General features: G+C 42.0%; 2 protein-coding genes across 8 annotated transcripts; one reads left to right on the top strand and one right to left on the bottom strand.

Annotated features, from left to right (window-relative positions):
- Positions 1 to 7197: 7197 nt before the first annotated feature.
- Positions 7198 to 14361, bottom strand: ccdc32 (coiled-coil domain containing 32). Of its 3 annotated transcripts, none has more exons than XM_084309383.1 (4): positions 14263 to 14361; positions 13679 to 13942; positions 12994 to 13147; positions 7198 to 7414 (listed from the first exon to the last, which is right to left on the bottom strand). In XM_084309383.1, the coding sequence occupies exons 2-4, from the start codon at positions 13917 to 13919 to the stop codon at positions 7225 to 7227; spliced, it is 585 nt and encodes a 194-aa protein (XP_084165509.1). In that variant the 5' UTR covers positions 13920 to 13942; positions 14263 to 14361; the 3' UTR covers positions 7198 to 7224. The 3 variants fall into 3 exon arrangements, with proteins under 3 accessions (XP_084165509.1, XP_084165511.1, XP_084165510.1); XM_084309385.1 differs by having other exon boundaries at positions 13880 to 13942; XM_084309384.1 differs by having other exon boundaries at positions 13679 to 13937; positions 14263 to 14343.
- A 170-nt stretch (positions 14362 to 14531) lies between these two features.
- pcmtl (l-isoaspartyl protein carboxyl methyltransferase, like) lies at positions 14532 to 18948 on the top strand. Of its 5 annotated transcripts, none has more exons than XM_084309378.1 (10): positions 14532 to 14587; positions 15073 to 15155; positions 15273 to 15408; positions 15593 to 15697; positions 15843 to 15874; positions 16031 to 16135; positions 16248 to 16368; positions 16551 to 16636; positions 17567 to 17736; positions 18220 to 18948. In XM_084309378.1, the coding sequence occupies exons 3-10, from the start codon at positions 15291 to 15293 to the stop codon at positions 18254 to 18256; spliced, it is 774 nt and encodes a 257-aa protein (XP_084165504.1). In that variant the 5' UTR covers positions 14532 to 14587; positions 15073 to 15155; positions 15273 to 15290; the 3' UTR covers positions 18257 to 18948. The 5 variants fall into 5 exon arrangements, with proteins under 5 accessions (XP_084165504.1, XP_084165508.1, XP_084165507.1 ...); XM_084309382.1 differs by having other exon boundaries at positions 18184 to 18948; XM_084309381.1 differs by having other exon boundaries at positions 16031 to 16139; positions 16252 to 16368.
- Positions 18949 to 19036: the final 88 nt, after the last annotated feature.

Here is a 19036-nt window from a genome sequence, read left to right as displayed (position 1 = left end):
AGAGTTCTCCCAGGAATAGTTCAGAGAAATCCCCCAGTCCATACTGTAATGGCAGATTACACAGGAGACAAAATAGAAAGAAGAATAGTGAAAATACGACATAAAACAAATTACCAACAGTATATTTGACCAGATAATAAGTGTGTGTCAGGGAAGGTTTCCCGAGCCTGTTGCTCTCATCAGCTAGCATTGCTTCAAACTCAGGGAGAGGTGTTTTTGGCCAATGGCTAGCTGGTTCGTATCCGTTTCTATTAATTTGTGCTAAGCTAGGCTAACTTCCAGACCAGTGGTGGCAGCACCGAGCATTCATCAACTGGAGGATTTGAAAGGAGACTGGAGAGAAAAGGGTCATTTTATACTGTATTTCAGCAGCAGCTTGTGTTTTCACCCCACCAGCTTTTGTCAAGACTCTTTGAGCTTTCTGTTGATCCATTTGAAAACACAATGCGAACTTGCAATAATTAGTTATAGGACGAGTTTTGACTTAACCCACAGAATCCACAGCAGGTCATTATAGAGCAAATTTGTATACATACAAAGTTCGTCAATAGAGCTAGGGGCAACTCAATCAAGTGATTAAGTATGTATTGCTGATTGGCTTGAACACATTGTGTCTACAAACAAGAAACCTGTCTTTGATTTGATTTTCACCACTTTGCCTCTTCTCATACTCCTGAATACCAAGTCCATCTAATTACACATTAAGACCAAAATGTCTTATCAAGATTAGATTAGCATTTGACACGAGAGAACAGAGGAGGAGAGACAAATTAACTACCATCTTCAGATCAAAACGTTTTTTTGTTTCTCCATCATCTACTCGGCTTAATTAAAATGCTGGACCATGTCCTGTGTCTTTTTCCTCATAAGCTTCAGCACTTAGCTCTCCTCTCCTCTCCACATCTGACTGTTAATTTATCTGCCTCTCGGTTATCTTGGTCCCTCATGCCTCTCCTTTGTAATCACTTTCTCTCTCCCTCTCTCACCTTTCCATCTCAGAACGTTCAACCGTACCGCTGTTTTTCATCCCTCCATTCTTTGCATCACACCACCCTCTCTCAACCCTCCACTATCATGTTCTCTCTCTTTCTCTCTTGCTTTTCACTGTTCCCTGGTTTTCATCCCTTCTTCCTTCTCTTACACCCCCCCTTATTTTGATCCTATCCCTCTCCAGTGAGGGGGGGGGGGGTGGAACTATTTATTTTCTTATTTTGGAAATGAAAAGGAGGAAATAAGGAAAGCATTTTACATCTCAAAATCACCATCATGATTTGTAGAGTGAGTCCTTGTTTTGTGAAACAGCTAAATTTTCAAGAGAAGAAAATGTGACTGGAAATTACTCTCCTTACAGTTTATAAATCAATTAGGAACCTAACATGTTGCTGAATAACACTGACCTGCCGAGGAAATGTAATAAATTCAAGCCATCAAAACATGTTATTTTCACCGAATTATGTAAAAGTAATGGTGTTATAGTTTTTATTTTCCACAATAAATTATGTATTTTATGTATTCCAAGAACACAGATGAGTGAAAATAACGTTATCTTGTGCTGAATAAACTGTTTCATTGTCCAGAGTTCTTTGGAAAAAATACATATCACCACCTGGTTCGACATAATCTTAGATTATTTCAAATTTGCTATCTCAATAGGCGTCACGCCCATGTTTCCTTTATAGAAAGATGTTAAAGTTTAACAAATAAATGCACATTCAAAATTCATTGTCAAATACAAATACAAATACAATTTCAAAAGAGTAGCCTACCTCTTATCGTTGTCCTATGGCTTTTCTTTTGTTTTAATCCCAAACCTTTGCAGGGATGTCCGCTGCGTTTGTGTCCTCGTCCCACAATAAATCACGGATATAAAGCTATTCCAATTGACTGAAGCCCACTTCACCGACCTGTACCAAAGAGCTGTCAGAAGTAGTAGCTAAAGTGCTTTACTGAAGCAGATGTACTCGCGTCCTGTAGTCAGCGCTTTCATTCAAGGAGCAACATGTGACAATGTGACATCATACATAATTATGTTGAAAAGGGTCCATGCAGAGCCAGCTAATAAACAGCTCTGGGTCCATCATCATGGATCATGTTGTCCTTACTGACACATTCCATAGACGCAAGTTTAGTATTTATTTTGGTCTCGTCACAGCCTTCATTTTCCACGGCAAGTATACGATTCTGAGACCTTCTTCATATTTGTAGGAGTTGGGAAATCAGTCGACTCGATACTGTCGATAGCCTATTATATCACCTAATTTTTTATATTTAAATATAAAACATAAAGATAAATAAATAGAGTATGCCCACATTGTGTATACCATGCTGTTTGGTTTAAAATATAAACTCAAAACTTCACAAAAGATTTGTATGTGATACATTGAATTTATCACGCATCAATACATTAAGAACAATTAGGCCTAGTTATTGCAGCTCGTTGAGAGATTGCACAGCTTTGTTTAGACTTCCAAAGTAGGCTACACCAAACCTTCTTATGAATGTCATTTTGTCTCTCTGCTACCACCTAATGACCGCTGGAATAAATCATTGATATACCACAACTCTCACACATAATAATAATAATAATAATAATAATAATAATAATAATAATAATAATAATAATAATAATAATAATAATAATAATAATAATAAATTACATTTATATAGCGCCTTTCATGAGACCCAAGGCGCTTAACAGCTAAGGGAGGGGGACAAGGAACAACGTAACAACAAAATATTAATCTAAAGAAAACGAAAGAAAAAGGGGAAATCAGGCAGTCATTTACAAATTTGGTGAAAAGGTGGGTTTTGAGTTGGGATTTGAAAAAGTGCAGGGATGTAGCACTACGGATGTTTGGAGGGAGTGAGTTCCAGAGGGTGGGTGCGGCCACAGAGAAGGCTCTGGGACCAACAGTCTGCATGTTGGTGGTGGGGATGGAGAGGAGACCGGAGTCAGAGGACCGCAGCCTCCGGGGCGGAATGTAGGGATGGAGGAGGTCCGCTAGGTACCGGGGGGCAAGGGAGTGAAGGGCTTTGTAGGTGATGAGGAGGATCTTGAAATTGATGCGGGACTTGACTGGAAGCCAGTGGAGGTGGATGAGGGTGATGTGGTGCCAGGACTTGGTGCGGGTGAGAACCCTGGCAGCAGAATTTGACATATTGTAGCCTGTTCAGGGCATTACTGGGTAGCCCTATGAGGACAGAGTTTGCATAGTCCAGATGGGAGGTGACGAAAGTGTGGATGAGAGTCTCTGCTACGGAGTCGGGGAGAGATGGCTGGAGTCGAGAAATGTTCCTGAGATGGAAAAAGGCTGATTTGGTTATTGTTTTGATGTGGTAATGAAAGGAGAGGGTGGAGTCCAGTATGACGCCCAGGTTGCGAACTTCTAGGGAAGGGTGGATTAGGCAGCCGTCCACTTCAAGGAGGAGGTTTCCAACCTTCCGGAGCAGTGACTGCTTGGCCACAACCATGAGCTCAGTTTTCTTGCTATTTAGCTTCAGGAAATTGGATGACATTCAGGCCTTGATGTCAAGGAGACAGTTGACGAGGTGCTGTGGGGGGAGAGGAGTGGAGGGTGAGGTGCTGATGTAGAGCTGAGTGTCATCAGCGTAGGAGTGGAAATTGAGACCATGTTTCCAGATGATGTGACCAAGGGGGAGCATGTAGATAGTGAAGAGGAGTCGACCAAGAACGGAGCCCTGCGGCACACCTTGGTTGACTGGGGCAGGGGTGGAGGTGGAGTTGCAGATGGAGATGAACTGTTTTCGGTCAGTGAGGTAGGACTCGAACCAGGTGAGAGCGGTCCCAGTAACACCCAGGTGGTCAGAGAGGCGGTTGAGGAGAATGGAATGGGAGACAGTGTCAAAGGCCGCAGATAGATCCAGGAGGATGAGGAGGCTGATGTGACCGGAGTCGGAGGCAATGAGGAGGTCGTTGGTGACCTTGGTGAGGGCAGTCTCGGTGCTGTGGTGTTTCCTGAAGCCAGATTGAAAGGGTTCATAGAGCTCATGGTTGGACAGGTGTTGGTGCAGTTGGGCGGCCACTGCTCTTTCCAGGATCTTGCTCAGGAAAGGAAATACACATACACAAGTAGCCCAATGATTATCCAAATCAGTGATTCGATTTGACTTTCGATTTTAAGGTCATGATTCGTTTTTATTACTACATGTTTTATTACGTGTCAGGGCATGTGACAATACAGGAAATAAAACATTTAAAACGATTTAATGTTAAAGCCTAGTTGACACTGAAACATAATTATACAATGGCATGCACATTTCTTGATTCTGATTGGCTGAAACAGTGAAGTTGCCGGTTATTTAGTATAACACTCCACATGACCCCAGATCCCTCCCACAACCGAATTACTTTTTTTTTCTGTCTGAATCAATCCGCCAGATAGAAAAATGGAAGTATGAATAGCTTTTGAACGAATCCTCCAGTCAGATTTGATTGATTGAAAATTGTATTAACAGATTGCAGAATGGGTACAATACAGTACGGCTCAATACACACAATTGTTAATTAAGGGGATGCAGACCAGAGAAAGACTTTCGTCTTGTTTACATCAGGGTCCCCCATTTTCAATTCATCATAAATATATGACATACAGATAGACAGTACTGCTACATCTAGTTTAAGAAGCAGTGAAGTTACCGGTTGTTATTTGATTGATTGATTGAACATTTTATTAACAGATTGCAGAATGGGTACAATACAGTACAGCTCAATACACACAATTGTTAAGGGGATGCAGACCAGAGAAAAACTTTCGTCTTGTTTACATCAGGGTCCCCCATTTTCAATAAATCATAACATATATGACATACAGATACAGTACTGCTACATCTAGACATTTATGACATACCAGATTTACAAATACAGTACCGTTTGTGATACAAGTCTAGAGTCTAAAAAAAGAGAGTATATACATTTGACGTCTGTCTCGCTTTTCTCTATCAAAACGCTTCTCGTTTAGTCCCTTGTTTGAGCCAAATCTGGGTTTAACATGGTTTATGGAGCTCCCTCTGGTGTCTACTATTGGATCTACTTTATCTGTAGATGGTTTTGTGAATAAATCTCCATTATGCTTCAATTACTGTGTTTATTCTATAGCAATAAGGTTGGGTGAATTCGGCCATTGTATAAAAGACATTACACCACTTGTAGTCGTGTATTATAGGAATTAGATCATGCCTAGGGGGGTCTAACAACCATCCGCTGCGCATCGGGCCTAACAACCACCCCTATAACACACCTGTGAGTGATGTAATGCTTAATTGCAGCTGCTGCAGTTAACCCCCTTTCAAGTGCATGATCTCACATAGGAGATTGGAAGGTTGGGAATGAATATTAATAATTTTGTCACAACCGCTAGTGGACATTTTACTGGAATTCTGTCGCTAAGGAACAGTTTGGATCCTTTGTGGACAAGATTCTTCTTTGCCTTTCTCTCCAGACATTTTCACTTTCTCATCTCCACAAGTTTTATACACACACACACAGAGCAGAGTAACTGAGCATGCTCGTTGATGGTATTACTAAGCTCAACATAAAAGATACAATGCCTGTAAAATGTTTTTTTTTTTATACTTTATATGTAAAATCCACATGGCAGCAGCAAGGATATAACACATTGTATTTCACACCATTTGCAGTAGTATTTTAGAATATCTCTACTCTTGATATGACAATACCAACACACAAAATACACTAGACAAAACACATAAGATATGGACAGGAACAAGCTAAATATAATGTCTCTCCATTTGATAAGATATAGGTAAATAAAGTATGTACTGTACAACATAACGCTGTATGTGGTCCATTAATAAAAATGTAACATGGGGCCGTATTCATGGAGGGGAACCATTTGCAATGTTACAGATAGAGTTGTATGTATCGTACAGAGCACATTAAGTCCAGGTGTACGAGTGAGAAACACCAGGCTTCCATTCTATACACGTCTATGGAAACAGACTACAGGCGGATGAGAAGCAGACAACTGGTGGGCTGTGATTCCCCCCCCCCCCATCAAGTTATTTGTGCATGTGTGTGGAGAAAAATATAAGAAAAAAAGATAATACATTTGTGGATGTTGGACGCTGGGGTGGGTTTGATACACAGTCCACAACAGAAAAAGCACCATTAACATTATTGTTATGTCAGCTTGGGATACATGTTCTGTGGTGGTCCGGTCCGCCACAAATAAAACTACGCACTGTATGGGAAACACCTGACTTGATGGGGGATAGACTGGAACAGGACTCAACACTAAAGGGATTTAAAGGAAGGTTGTTGACGGTTATGATAAGTCATTTCAGCAATAAATACGAGAGGGAGTGCGATACCGTGAGGTTCTGTCACTGCAGTGTTGTGGTCGCAGGCAGGAGGCCTTTGAGCAGTGTCAGATTAATTCGAGTTTCATTCCCGCTCCTGCAAGATTACTCCTGTCCTGTGATTAAAAAAAAAAAAAATCCTCCAATCTTGTCCCAATCCCAGCCAGAGTTACAAAAATTACTTCTGTCCCGTTCTCGTTTTTTCTTTTTATCGGGGTAGGCTACTTATTACACAATGCAACAATTTGGAATTGGTAACCACAGAGAATGGCCAAAATGTCAGAATTAAGAACATATTGCATATTCATAGGATATATTTATGGACAAATTCAATGAAATACATTTTTCCCAATCGTGTCCACTCCCATGGACCCGTCCCGTCCTGATCACGGAATTGATAGTGAAATTGACTCCAGTCACCCGCAGGATTCCCAACCAAATGTCAGGCTCTGCTATGCGTCACCACAGAGCAATGCCAAAATCACTGTATAGCATGACCTCACATGTATTATTGCTATTATACAACAGTTTTACCAATATTAATGGCACACGCTTATTCTGCTTTGTTGTTGTTTTTTTAGCTGGTGTAGGATGGTAAAATGTAGCAGTAACCAAAAAGCATTGTAATTGATTCAAATGTCCATGATTTGGTACAATGTATCAACAGAATGTAAACCCAGCTGGGTGATGAGGAATCACTAAGGTTACGGGTTGTATTATCATCATGAGCTTCTGGCATTCTGAATGTTGCTCAGCCAATTAGGTTTTGGCAGACCGATTCACTTGGTCAAACAATTGGTATTACACAACAAAACTCTATAACAACCCCCCCCCCCCCCCCCCCCCCCCCCCACGAGTTATTACTTAGTAATAAGGAACAAGGTGTTATTTCTCTGGTGTGGAAGAGTCCTCATCCTCAGTGCCGTGTGCCTGTTCCAGTGCGTCCTTTCCATCCTCCGTCTGGTCCAGAGCGGCAGCTTCGTTGTTCTGGGACGGCCGTAGGAGATACTCCAGCTCCTCTGCACTGATGGCCACCTTCTCAGGAATCAACCACCGCTTGAAATGTTCCAGGGCTCTGGGGAGGTTTAAGAGAGAAGCAAGGAAGGTAGGAACAGAAGGTTTAGAGACAACATAAGACAGAAGCAAGGAAGGTAGGAACAATAGGTTTAGAGACAACATAAGACAGAAGCAAGGAAGGTAGGAACAGAAGGTTTAGAGACAACATAAGACAGAAGCAAGGAAGGTAGGAACAGAAGGTTTAGAGACAAAATAAGACAGAAGCAAGGAAGGTAGGAACAGAAGGTTTAGAGACAAAATAAGACAGAAGTAATGAGACGGCAACCCAACTACATTGCAGGTTTTACTTCAAATAAAATACATTTGTCTCCACTTCTTCTTGACTTGTTTAAAGAAGACTTGTCCAGCCCATGGGGACATTACCTTGTGATTTCCGGCTTTACAAATAAATAGATTTTATTTGATTTGCATGTTTTTTTTTTTTATCCTCTTTTTCTCCGCCTGATTTTCTATTTTTCTCCCCATCCCAATTTAGTCGTTATGCCAATTCCCCCCCTCCCCTACCTGGTTGTTGTGCGCATGTTCCTCCTACTGGTCGGTACAGGGGAACCCTGAAGTCCACCACATGCTTCCTCCGACACATGTGGAGACAGCCAGTGGCTCTTTTTTCACCTGGCAGTGAGGACTCTCATTGGTGAAGCATAATGCGTGGGAGGTCACGCTGCCTTCACCATTTCTTGCCTTTCGCTGAGCAGGCGCCCAGACCTGACCTGTAGGCGTCGCTGTCCACAACGCCAGATTGCCACCCACGACTTCCCTCCCCCTAACTCAGCCAAACGAGTTAGTATGACGACCGGCCCAAGCCGCAGGGCAATGCCGACTCCGGGAGTCGAGACCGCAGCCTCTTGCATTGGTGACGAGCGCAATCTCCGCTACGCCACCCGACCGCCTTGATTTGCATGTCTAAGCTTTTTCCTTTTATACGCCTCCTCCACTGAATCTTCCCAAGGCATGGTCAATTCTATAAAATAAAATAACCGCTGACTAGCAGACGATAATACTAGGCCAGGGCCAGGCCTCAAGTTGAAGTTAGTGCTAACTATCTCTCGTGGAACAACATGTTTTCCTACCAAATCTACCTGCATCTTACAATCATTAGCTCCATTTAGGTGGCCTGACTCATGACTGCCTAAAAACCTACCTGCACTGGCTCCCTGTTCGTTTCAGGATTGATTTTAAAAATTCGTTGTTTGTTTTTAAAGCCTTAAATGGTCTGGCCCCTCAGTACCTAGCTGAACTTCTCCATGTTTCCACCCCAGTTAGAGCACTGAGGTCATCAAATAAATTACTTTTAGATGTCCCAAGGTCTAGGCAAAAAACAAAAGGTGACCGAGCATTTGCAGTGGCTGCCCCTAAATTATAGAACAGTCTTCCACTGCAAATTAGATCTGCTCAGACCCTAGACAATTTTAAGGCTCAGCTAAAGACTCACTTATTCTCCTTGGCGTTTTGAGGCTTAGTAAGCCATATATCTCTGGTCGTGTCGTGATTGTTTTTAATGTATTGCAGCTTCTGACTTTGTGTACATACTGTATTTGAAATGTTTTGTATTTCTTAGTCTTTTATATTGTTTTAATATAATACAGCTTACAATACATGTGTGTATTGTATTTTGTATATATAGTCTTTTTTGCGTTTCTCAGTTTTGTATTGTATTTTTAGTAATTTTCTATGTGTTATATTGTTATAAGCACTTTGTTACAACTTCGGTTGGTTTTAAATGTGCTATATAAATAAAGTTGACCTTGACCTTGACCTCTACATTTCTCTCCCTCATGGACAAATTGAATGGCTGTACTCTCCACCCTTTTACATCCTGAATTCACCTGTACTCTTCTACCTTCAATTCCTGCCACTAACCTTTTCAAAACCTGGTTATTGTTGCCATGTATACCAAGCTTGAGAAAGACTAGTCTTACAGCCTGACATAATATGCCTCGAAGTTGCTGTCTCTGAACACAGTAGACAAGACAGGTCCCCACCTACCCACTGTTTTAGGTTCTGTGGTGATGGCAGTACATCATAAGTAGCCCCTATTAGGAATATTATAAAATGTTCCTCCATACAGGTCCTTCCAGCTAATCTTCCTCTTCTCTAGACTTTCATTCAAGGACATTCAAGGAGCTTCAAGGAGCACACACACACACTTTCCCCACAGTCCAGAGTCTGCACACTGAATGAATCAATGACAGGATGCCTGAATGAATGAATGAATGAATGAGCCATGACTCATTGCATTGATATATTGCTTTTCTAGACAGTCAAAGTGATTTACAAATTAGAGTGGAAAAATTGCCTTCTCCACCACCAATGCACCCAACCTTGGGCTTAATGATTGCCACACATACAACATGGCTGAAAGGCTGAAAGGAGACATTGATTGACATGAGCCAGTTGAGGGGAGGGATGATTACGTGGCCTTGACCTGAACTGAACTCCCTTTACTCTTACAATAGATGTCCCTCGGTTCAACCCTCCTCTGAAAGATGGCACTCGCAAATGTACAGGGTAACAATGTTACCGCCAAGTCCAGAGGACAGAGTGCTCCCTGCAGGACGACAACACCACTGGCCGGGGCACAAACTCTCACCCTTCTAATCATGAGCCCAGAGCCCTACACACATAGCACACTGGAAGCCCCTGATGCATTTATTTTATTTATTACTATTTCTTTCTTTTTTATGAAGAGAAAAACATAGAAATAGGAAGCTCCTTGAGTGCCCTGCCTGTTCCCCCACTGTTTTCGTGGCACTCCATTTATTCACACTGCTGGGAAAGAAGTGGCATTTCGAGTGCACTGCTCTTCATCAAACACTGTGTACACTCATCCTCAATCCAGCAGGATGAAGTTGGAGCACAGAATATAAATCAAGATCTATCCTCAATAAGCTATACCTCAAATTGCATTACATCACATTTTTGTAAATAAGTCTGTCGCCCTTCAGTATTCAATTGTTTGTATAAAGAGATCAACAGAAACAGCACAGCATGAGGCGGCTGGGTGGCGCAGCGGAGATTGCGCTCGTCACCAATGCAAGAGACTCCGGTCTCGAATCCGGGTGTCAGCATTGCCTACGGCTTGGGCCGGCCGTCATACTGGCTCAATTGGCAGAGCCAGCGGGTGGAAGTCGATGGGTGGGGATTTGGACGTTGTGGACAGCGACTCCTACAGGTCGGTTGGGGGACGCCTGCACAGCAGAGACAGGAAGTAGCAGGGGTAGTGTGAGCCTCCCATGCATTACACCTCGCCACCGAGAGTCTGCGCTGGCAGGTGAAAAGATGCGACAGGCTGCCTCCTCGTGTACCGGAGGGGACACGTGATGCAAAGCTTCTATCCTCCCTACAACCGACCAGTGGGGGGCATAGTCGAGCAACGTTCAAGACAGGGGAGGGGAGAATTGGAAACACGAAATTGTTGTTCAGCCGGTGGCACACAGCATTGATTCTCAAGCAAATATAACCAGATATACACAGATAGTAGGGCTGTCTTAAATACTTCGAAGCTTCGTTCGATGGCATGAGCGTCTTTGATATCAATATTTCAAAAATCTGTGATCGCAATCATATTTCTCCCCCGGAGACTTGAGATCTACTGTTGATCCCCTCTCAACTCTCCAACAGTTCAAGAGCGCCATCTGGTGGCCGATCGGCGGATCGCTCAAACCGGAAACAGGAAACGGAAGCTGGTGCTCATTCCAATTCGGTCCGATCACTCGCTAATAGTCCCAGGACTCGAGCTAGACACAATGCATAGCAATCCGTTACCAATAACTCGATAAACAACATGATTTGGACGTATGAACTATTATACAACCTGGAGATGGATCGCATATTTCTACATCCCATAATAGGAATATTGCTGCTCCACGCTCATCGCCCAACGCTACGAAGAAGCTACGGTAAGTTTCAGCGTTATTTTTTAACACGTTCGATACAAACTGCTCTAATGATCATATCACCCACACTAGATGAATCATCTAACGTTGGCCACGGAATTATAAACGACCCCCCCCCCCCCATCCGGTCAACATCAGATGATAAGTAGTAACTTCTAGAAGCACGTCCATTCGAAATTTTTTATCTTGCGCCGATTGCTATCAAACTGTATACAATCATCAATATAATGCATTTAGGGCTATAAATCACGTTCTGGAGAAAGCTGCAGAAAACGATAAAAACATACTTATACTTTAGACCGTATTTTAGTATGAATATGTGAATGAAAAAGTATAACGTTGCTACACCCTGAACAATAGATACTTGATGTTGAATGGGCCATAGTAATGTCAATTTAGCAATACAATTTAAAAAGTTATAGCCCTGCAAAGAAGGGGAACTTCTCCATAGACAAATAGAGCTGGCGTGGGATGGTTTATTCTGAATATAAGCCTGGCGACCAAAGTGTTAATAAGGCTATGCCTATGCTGCTATGACTAATGTGTTACCAAGTTGGCTAATTTAATTGTAATCATCTGCTTTTGTAGGTGCATTGTCTGATATAATTATAAATTATAAATTAAATATAATATAATTGTTTGCTTGATAGACGAAGGTTACATAATTATGTAATGTCATTGGCTGTGAGAGCAGCCCCACTGCACCCAGGCAGCGCAGCCAAGTGAAACCTTGTTGGCTGCGTCACAGTCACGAAAGGGGCTACTTAATTCATTAATCCAATCCACTTTATTTATAGAGCACATTTAAAAACAACAAAGTTTACCAAAGTGCTGTACAAGTCCCACAACAAAATATTATAATTCGATTGCCAAAAAAAAGCTTCGAAGGTCAGCCCTAACAGATAGATACTACATTTTCTATTCCAGTATTCCATACTCCTTTTTTTGTTTGTTTCTGATTTCTCTGATTTTCTCCCCGTCCCAATTAGTCGTTGTGCCAATTCCCCCCCCTCCCCTACCTGGCTGCTGTATGCATGTTCTCCTACGAGTCGGTACAAGGGCGTCCCGAGTCGATCGCACGCTTCCTCCGAGACGTGCGCCGACAGCCAGTGACGTCTTTTCACTTGGCAGCGAGGACTCTCATTGGTGAAGTGTAACGCGTGGGAGGGCACGCTATCTCCACCAAGTCCTGCCCCGCTTAGCAAGCGCCGAGACCTGACCTGTAAAAACGCCAGATTCCCACCCGCCAGCTTCCCAACCCCCTAATACTGCCAATTGTATTAGTGTGAACGGCCAGCCAAGCTGGTGGCAACGCCGAGAGCTGGGCTCGAACCCAGCATCTCCTGCGTTGGTGATGAGCGCAATCTCCGCTACGCCACCTGACCGCCTTCCATACTCCTTTTTACTAGGATAGACTAGATTTAACTATTCTTCTAGGGTCACTGAGGTCATTGACAAAGATGATTTGAAATATAATCTATTTTCTCCTCTCTAGCATCTTTCTATGTGTTAACAGTCCACATGGTTCTTTGTATCAATTGGGAAATTCCCCTGATACCGTACTTTAGCCTGGTATATCCTCAATACCCAATACCAGTATGGGTATATCCCTAGACACAGACCACTGAGCCACTCCTTCACTGCCACAGAACAGAACACAGAAACACATCAGTCCACCCACCCGTCATCCATGTCAGTGCCCTGGAAGAGCTCTGAGGTCTGGGCGTCATGCAGGAATCTGTCCCAGCATTCTTTCTTGACTTGAGACAAGGAGCGCAGCATATCTCTGGACGTCACATCACTGGACTGGCCCTTCAGTTTCTTCAGACGGTTCTCTGGGACAAATAATACAGAGAAAACACATTCAGCTTTTTCCATTAACGTCCTTCTGGAAACCAAACCGCTCTCTCATGTTGTTGCACGTTGCGTGATTTCATCCAGACACTGCCCCTGGTGATTTCTGAAATCAAACTGCACATCCCAAAATGTCATAGTTTACAAACCGTAGACGGATCTATAGATGGATACGTGTGTCAGTGACGTAAGGAACAGGTATTGGATTGACAATGAAGTTTATCATCCAAAACATTTGCATTCCCTGTTCTCTTAGAATAAAGAGTAAATTATATACAACCCCCTGTGCCACAATCAGCACAAGGGCCATCATGTCAACAGGATGTGTATAATAAAGCTAGGGTTTAGGAAGTCTATGGTTGTCTCCATTATCACCTGTTCAGTTTGATCAGAGAGAAAGGATACCAGGTGGATGGGTGAAATAAAGGTTAGATGACACTTGAGGGACAGGGGATGATGGAAGGGAGGTTGGCAGGGGGAGCAAAGGAAAGGGGCAGGAATGAGACTGCTACCTAAACTAGCTATGTAGATATCAGAATCCTCCATGGGTTCCCATCTGGTGCTGGGGGAAATAGCAGACGTCCCATTTGATTGTCCATTGAGCTGCATCCCGATTTGTGAAGCTGGCTGGAAAGAGTCGGTGAATAGAGGGTTGTTGTCCCGAAGTGGCTGTTCTTCAGGCACACTGGGACAGATCTCTGACCAGAGCTCACCACTTGACCGGACCGCTTGATTCTCGAAGTTGTCAATCATGATACTGCCTGGTGGTCGCTGGCCTAACAAGAAGGTAAAATTAATATTAGCCTATTTTTTTGTATGCAACATTAACGTGATATGGTTTAACAATCTATAACTATAAACTGTTATGTGTTAAAGACGGCTTGAGTATAGTCTTGGACTTGGTCAGCACACAGGAAAGGAAATAACAAACAAAGGAATATGACACATATGGGAAACAATCAAAAGCTGTCGAAAAGTAACGTTAACGTTAGGCTAACAACCGAGATGGTGTTGTTAGCTAGCAAACAGAGGCTAACACACTTTAATAACAAGATAAACGAATTCATTGGAAACAGAAATATGTCCAAGATCTTACTTTCTGAAAAGGTGAAGTAGCAATTCAATTATTGTTAAATGTATCGCTGGAAATTTGTCTTGCAGCAGGCTAGCTACCCATGATCTCAATGAAATGGATTTAACTGGCGTCTGGCCAGTCGTGGCGACAGTATACTTCCTTATTTTGAGTGATATGATTGGCGATGGTAAATGTCTGTCAACCATTTCTGAGATGTGATTGGGGAACTGCAGTTCTCTGTTGGAAAATCCACATCTTATTGGCCAGTTGTTGTTATCTACTGAAGGCACCAGGAAGTCTGTCCCTACAGGGACATCGATGGTGGTGCTAGTATGCCAAGGTAGAGGTAAATATTACTGAAATTATGTTTGGTTGACCTCTGTTCTTTCGTGTTGTTTGTTTGTGATAATAGCCTCTTGAGAGTAGGCATGATCTGGTAATTCGCTCTTGCATGCAATGTAATATTTTACTATATGTTAATGTTACAGTTGACTTAGCACTGGCAGGTTTGATTGATTGATTGATTGAAAATGTTATTAACAAATTGCAGAATGGGTACAATACAGTACGGCTCAATACACACAATTGTTAAGGGGTTGCAGACCAGAGAAAGACTTTCGTCTTGTTTACATCAGGGTCCCCCATTTTCAATTCATCATAACGTGGCATGCATATCAATCTTGACTGCAGATCCAAAATAGCTGGATTTACCCTGAACAAATATGGTTGGTCAGGTTTGATAGGTAAATTACTTGGTTATTACTAGGCCTAGTTTCACTTGCATGGACATTGTGGTCTTATTATTATAATGGTTTTAACTCTCCGACTTAGTGCACATGTCTCCATTGACCAATCCACTGCAGCTAAGCTTCACCCTACAGCATCTCATCTGGAACATCTAATTATTAGCAGTAGTAAGTAATAGTAGTAGTAGTTGTACTATTAGTAATAGTTCGAGTTGTACGTTTTGCTATACCACATACTTCTTGTACACCTTTGCCAGTGCTGATAACCATTTTCTGTCACTGCAGGGAGTTCCATTGTAGGAGATGCATGCAGTGTTGCGTCTGGCAATAGTGGCAGTCCCTATGGGTGTGCTGCTATCTCGGACCATGGCGTGGATGTCCAGCGGCAAGACCCATCCAGAGCTCATTAGCCGGCTCAGGGGTAATGGACCCTGATGTCAGGGACTGTTGAAGCAGTTTCCCGGACTTATAACATATCATTCTTGTTTACCATTATTTTTCCAATAAGTGTATTAGGTTGTGTGCTTCCTCCTCATATACTACTATTCAACATCGAAAACATTGATATGAGCTCAGTTCAACTTGCTTTCTGTTTACCCTCTCAGACCATGGAGTGATTCGCAGTGACAGAGTGTTTGATGCTATGCTGGCTACAGACAGAGGCATCTATTCTAGAGACTACCCCTACATAGACTCTCCTCAGTCTATAGGTATGTTACACTCCTGTACACACATGCACCTATTTATATTGTGTAATAATGCATTTATTCGAATGACTACTTTATGTAGCAGTTATTATTTCTGCCAAAAGTGACGGATGTGTTTTTTGTTTATGTAATGATCATCTGTGTACAGGGTACAGGGCAACAATCAGTGCTCCACACATGGTGAGTGACATATCAAAGGCATACTACTACAATACATATGATTTATCTTGACATCTTACAGCACAAGTCATAGATGGACATGGAGTATTTAATTCACTATGCACATGGTACATTGAGTTGATGTTTTTGGTCATGAGTTGTGGCTTGTCTTTAAAGCATGCCCATGCACTGGAGGTGTTGGGTGACAAGTTGCCTGAAGGGGCGTCAGCACTGGACGTGGGATCAGGGAGTGGCTATCTTACTGCCTGCTTTGCAAGGATGGCAAGTACACATTTTATAACAAGAGTATTGACTTAATATTTGCTCTTTATTATATGATATTATTACCCCGACCAAGTTACTGACCGAATGCCATTATTTTGTTTGTGCGCAGGTAGGACCCACTGGTAAAGTGGTGGGGATTGAACACATTGACGAGCTGGTCCAAACCTCACTGAGAAACGTGCAGGCCGATGACCCAGAACTACTGTCATCTGGACTCGTCACACTTGTCGGTGAGTCGGGTGTCGAGCCAGGTGTCATAAAAAAAGACTTGTGTTCGAGTGCTGACTTGTGTGTTTGTAGAAAACCGAGTGAATTTGATTGGACAAGCCTCCCTGTTTGTTACAATGATACAACGTTGCTGATGACGTCACAGTAGCTGCACTATATATTCTATGCATGCGTCTCTCCACAGTGGGCGACGGGAGGCTGGGCTACCCAGATGGAGCCCCCTACGATGCCATTCACGTTGGGGCAGCTGCACCTACACTCCCTAAAGCGGTAAGGACAATATTATGGTCAAACTATTGGGAGTAGAATAGAATAAGTGAAAGTACGAGAATTTCTTTCATCTAAATTTCTACTCGGAATAGGATTTTTATGAAAGAACTTCTGTTAAAGGTACTATAAAGTTTTTATGTAGAGTAAAAAAAAAGTTTAAAAAAAGGGGGAGCTTCTATCCCCCATCAGGAAGGATGCTCAATGACAATGACACTATGTAACAAGCCATCATCTACACAAGATGGCGCCATCTACACACACTGCACACACATCCACATGTACAAACTCACTTTACTCACTTTTGACACTATAACACACTTTATATTTATACCACATCTCATTTCTGCATTGTACCTCACTGTTGCTCATTTTACTGTGTTATATATTGTATATATGTATATTGACTTTACTTACTTTGTCTTACTTCTTAATTACTTTTTTTACTTGCTTTATTTTTTACTGTATGTAGCACACTCTCAGGGGCTCTTTCAGAAATAAGCATTTCATATAAAGTATTCTGTATTTTGTTGTGACATATAATAAACAAACTTGAAAAATGTTTTAATTTCTTTATTTTATAATACCTCCACAGAGCTTTTAGAAAGGTGTGTAATAAAAATTTAGCTTTTCCCCTAAATATATTGATTAATGAATGTATAATTAGAAAGAATTATCCAAAATGAATGTTGTTGTTTACATGTATTCCCTCCCTACTTCCCATTTCCCCATATGGAATGCACCTGATTAGATAAATGACATGCTGGTGCTCTAGTATGACATCTAGTGGCTGAATGTTATCTATAGCACCTTTGATACATTATCTTTTATCTGTGTAACTGTCCAGTGTTAATGAGCGGATGTGTAACTATATGAATCAACGAGTGTACGTCAAATAATTTCCCCTCTTTTTGCCCTATATCACCATGGCAGCTCCTGGAACAGTTGAAGCCTGGTGGGCGGTTGGTTCTGCCAGTGGGTCCAGATGGTGGCAGCCAGGTTCTAGAACAGTATGACCGCCAAAGCGACGGAACCTTCCTCAGAAAAGCACTGATGGGAGTGGTCTACGTCCCGCTGACTGACAAGAGGCGTCAGTGGCCTGGGTATTATAACACATGGACAGCTATCATTCTGTTATCTAAATGAAAATCATGAAGAGGGAACAAGTTGTGCACTCTTCTTTCTCCCATCTTATATGTAATAACAGGAACCAAACTTTCAGCACACGATGCCTTGGTCAGAAACAATTTGATGACATTGTCTTTTGTAGGGGCCCTGTCTGTTTGTCCAGTTATGATTGACCTCCATATTTATGATATCGAGGTTGGGTGTCGTCTCTGCATGTATTTGCTTTTTAATCAATCACCACATGTAGCGTTGCATGTCGCCTGAAGAGACAACACCACTGTATCATTTGTGGACGTCTGGAAGGAACCTTTATCATCTTCAGTCTATTCATCTAATTATAATTGGCATATTTATGGTAAACAGGCAGGAGCATGTATCACACGCTGTAGCTTTTCCCTGATACTGTGTGTTTCTCTCCGCAGAGGCGAGCTCTGACTGCAATGTGGTTGCCCCTGCAGGAGGTGGCGCTGGTGCTGCAGCTCCGGGGTTTCATAGAACTCCCTCATGGATCGAAGGACTCCAGTCTTCTGGCTACCTACCCTGCCAGTGTGTCACCTAGCAACATACAAGGAGAAGCTTGTTCTGTCTGCTTGATCAGCTTGTCTTCCTATAATGCTGAGAGAAAGTGAATGACTGACTAGCTGGTTAAAACTGGATGGTCTCCTGATTGCCATATTCATAGTCCAGAATAGACAGGGAAAGATAGTATTGTGGTTGGAAAAATCTCAGCAGTTAATGTAGTAATCCACATATTTTCATTCATGGAAGAACTCTTTGATACGTTCCTTTGCTATTGCATTGAGAACACTGCATTTATAAATGTATAAAGCTGTGTGTTGTTGCTTGTAAGTTGTTTTTCTGGAAGGTACAAGCCAGATGAGTGTTTATTTGATTTGTGTGTAATATTTTTATGGGGATACTTATGATTGCAGGAGATGTCTCAGTACAAACCAATGGTGGATTAAAGTTATGTTGACTGTCCAATGCAATATTATTTTAATAAAAACTGTGCAAATTAACAAACTTAAGTTCTATTGTGTGGTGTACAGCATTACATACTGCATTATATTCTGTGTCCCCATCTTTGACATAGTATAAAAGAAGGAAATCGTGTACTGTATTTTTTTAATAATGAAGTTGGAATTACCTGTACAATAATCATATTCAATAATAAAATGTAATACATATTTTAGTCTATTTTCCTTTTCTTTTTTTATTTAGATGCAGGCTTTTTGAAAGATTTTCTAATTTTCGGACCGCACAGTGACGTCATCG

This window comes from Notolepis coatsorum (assembly GCF_963971535.1).
Source record: "Notolepis coatsorum genome assembly, chromosome: 3".
NCBI classification, from domain to species: Eukaryota; Metazoa; Chordata; class Actinopteri; order Aulopiformes; family Paralepididae; genus Notolepis; species Notolepis coatsorum.
Note: the sequence above shows the minus strand (reverse complement) of the source record. Positions and strands in the feature narration are given on the sequence as shown.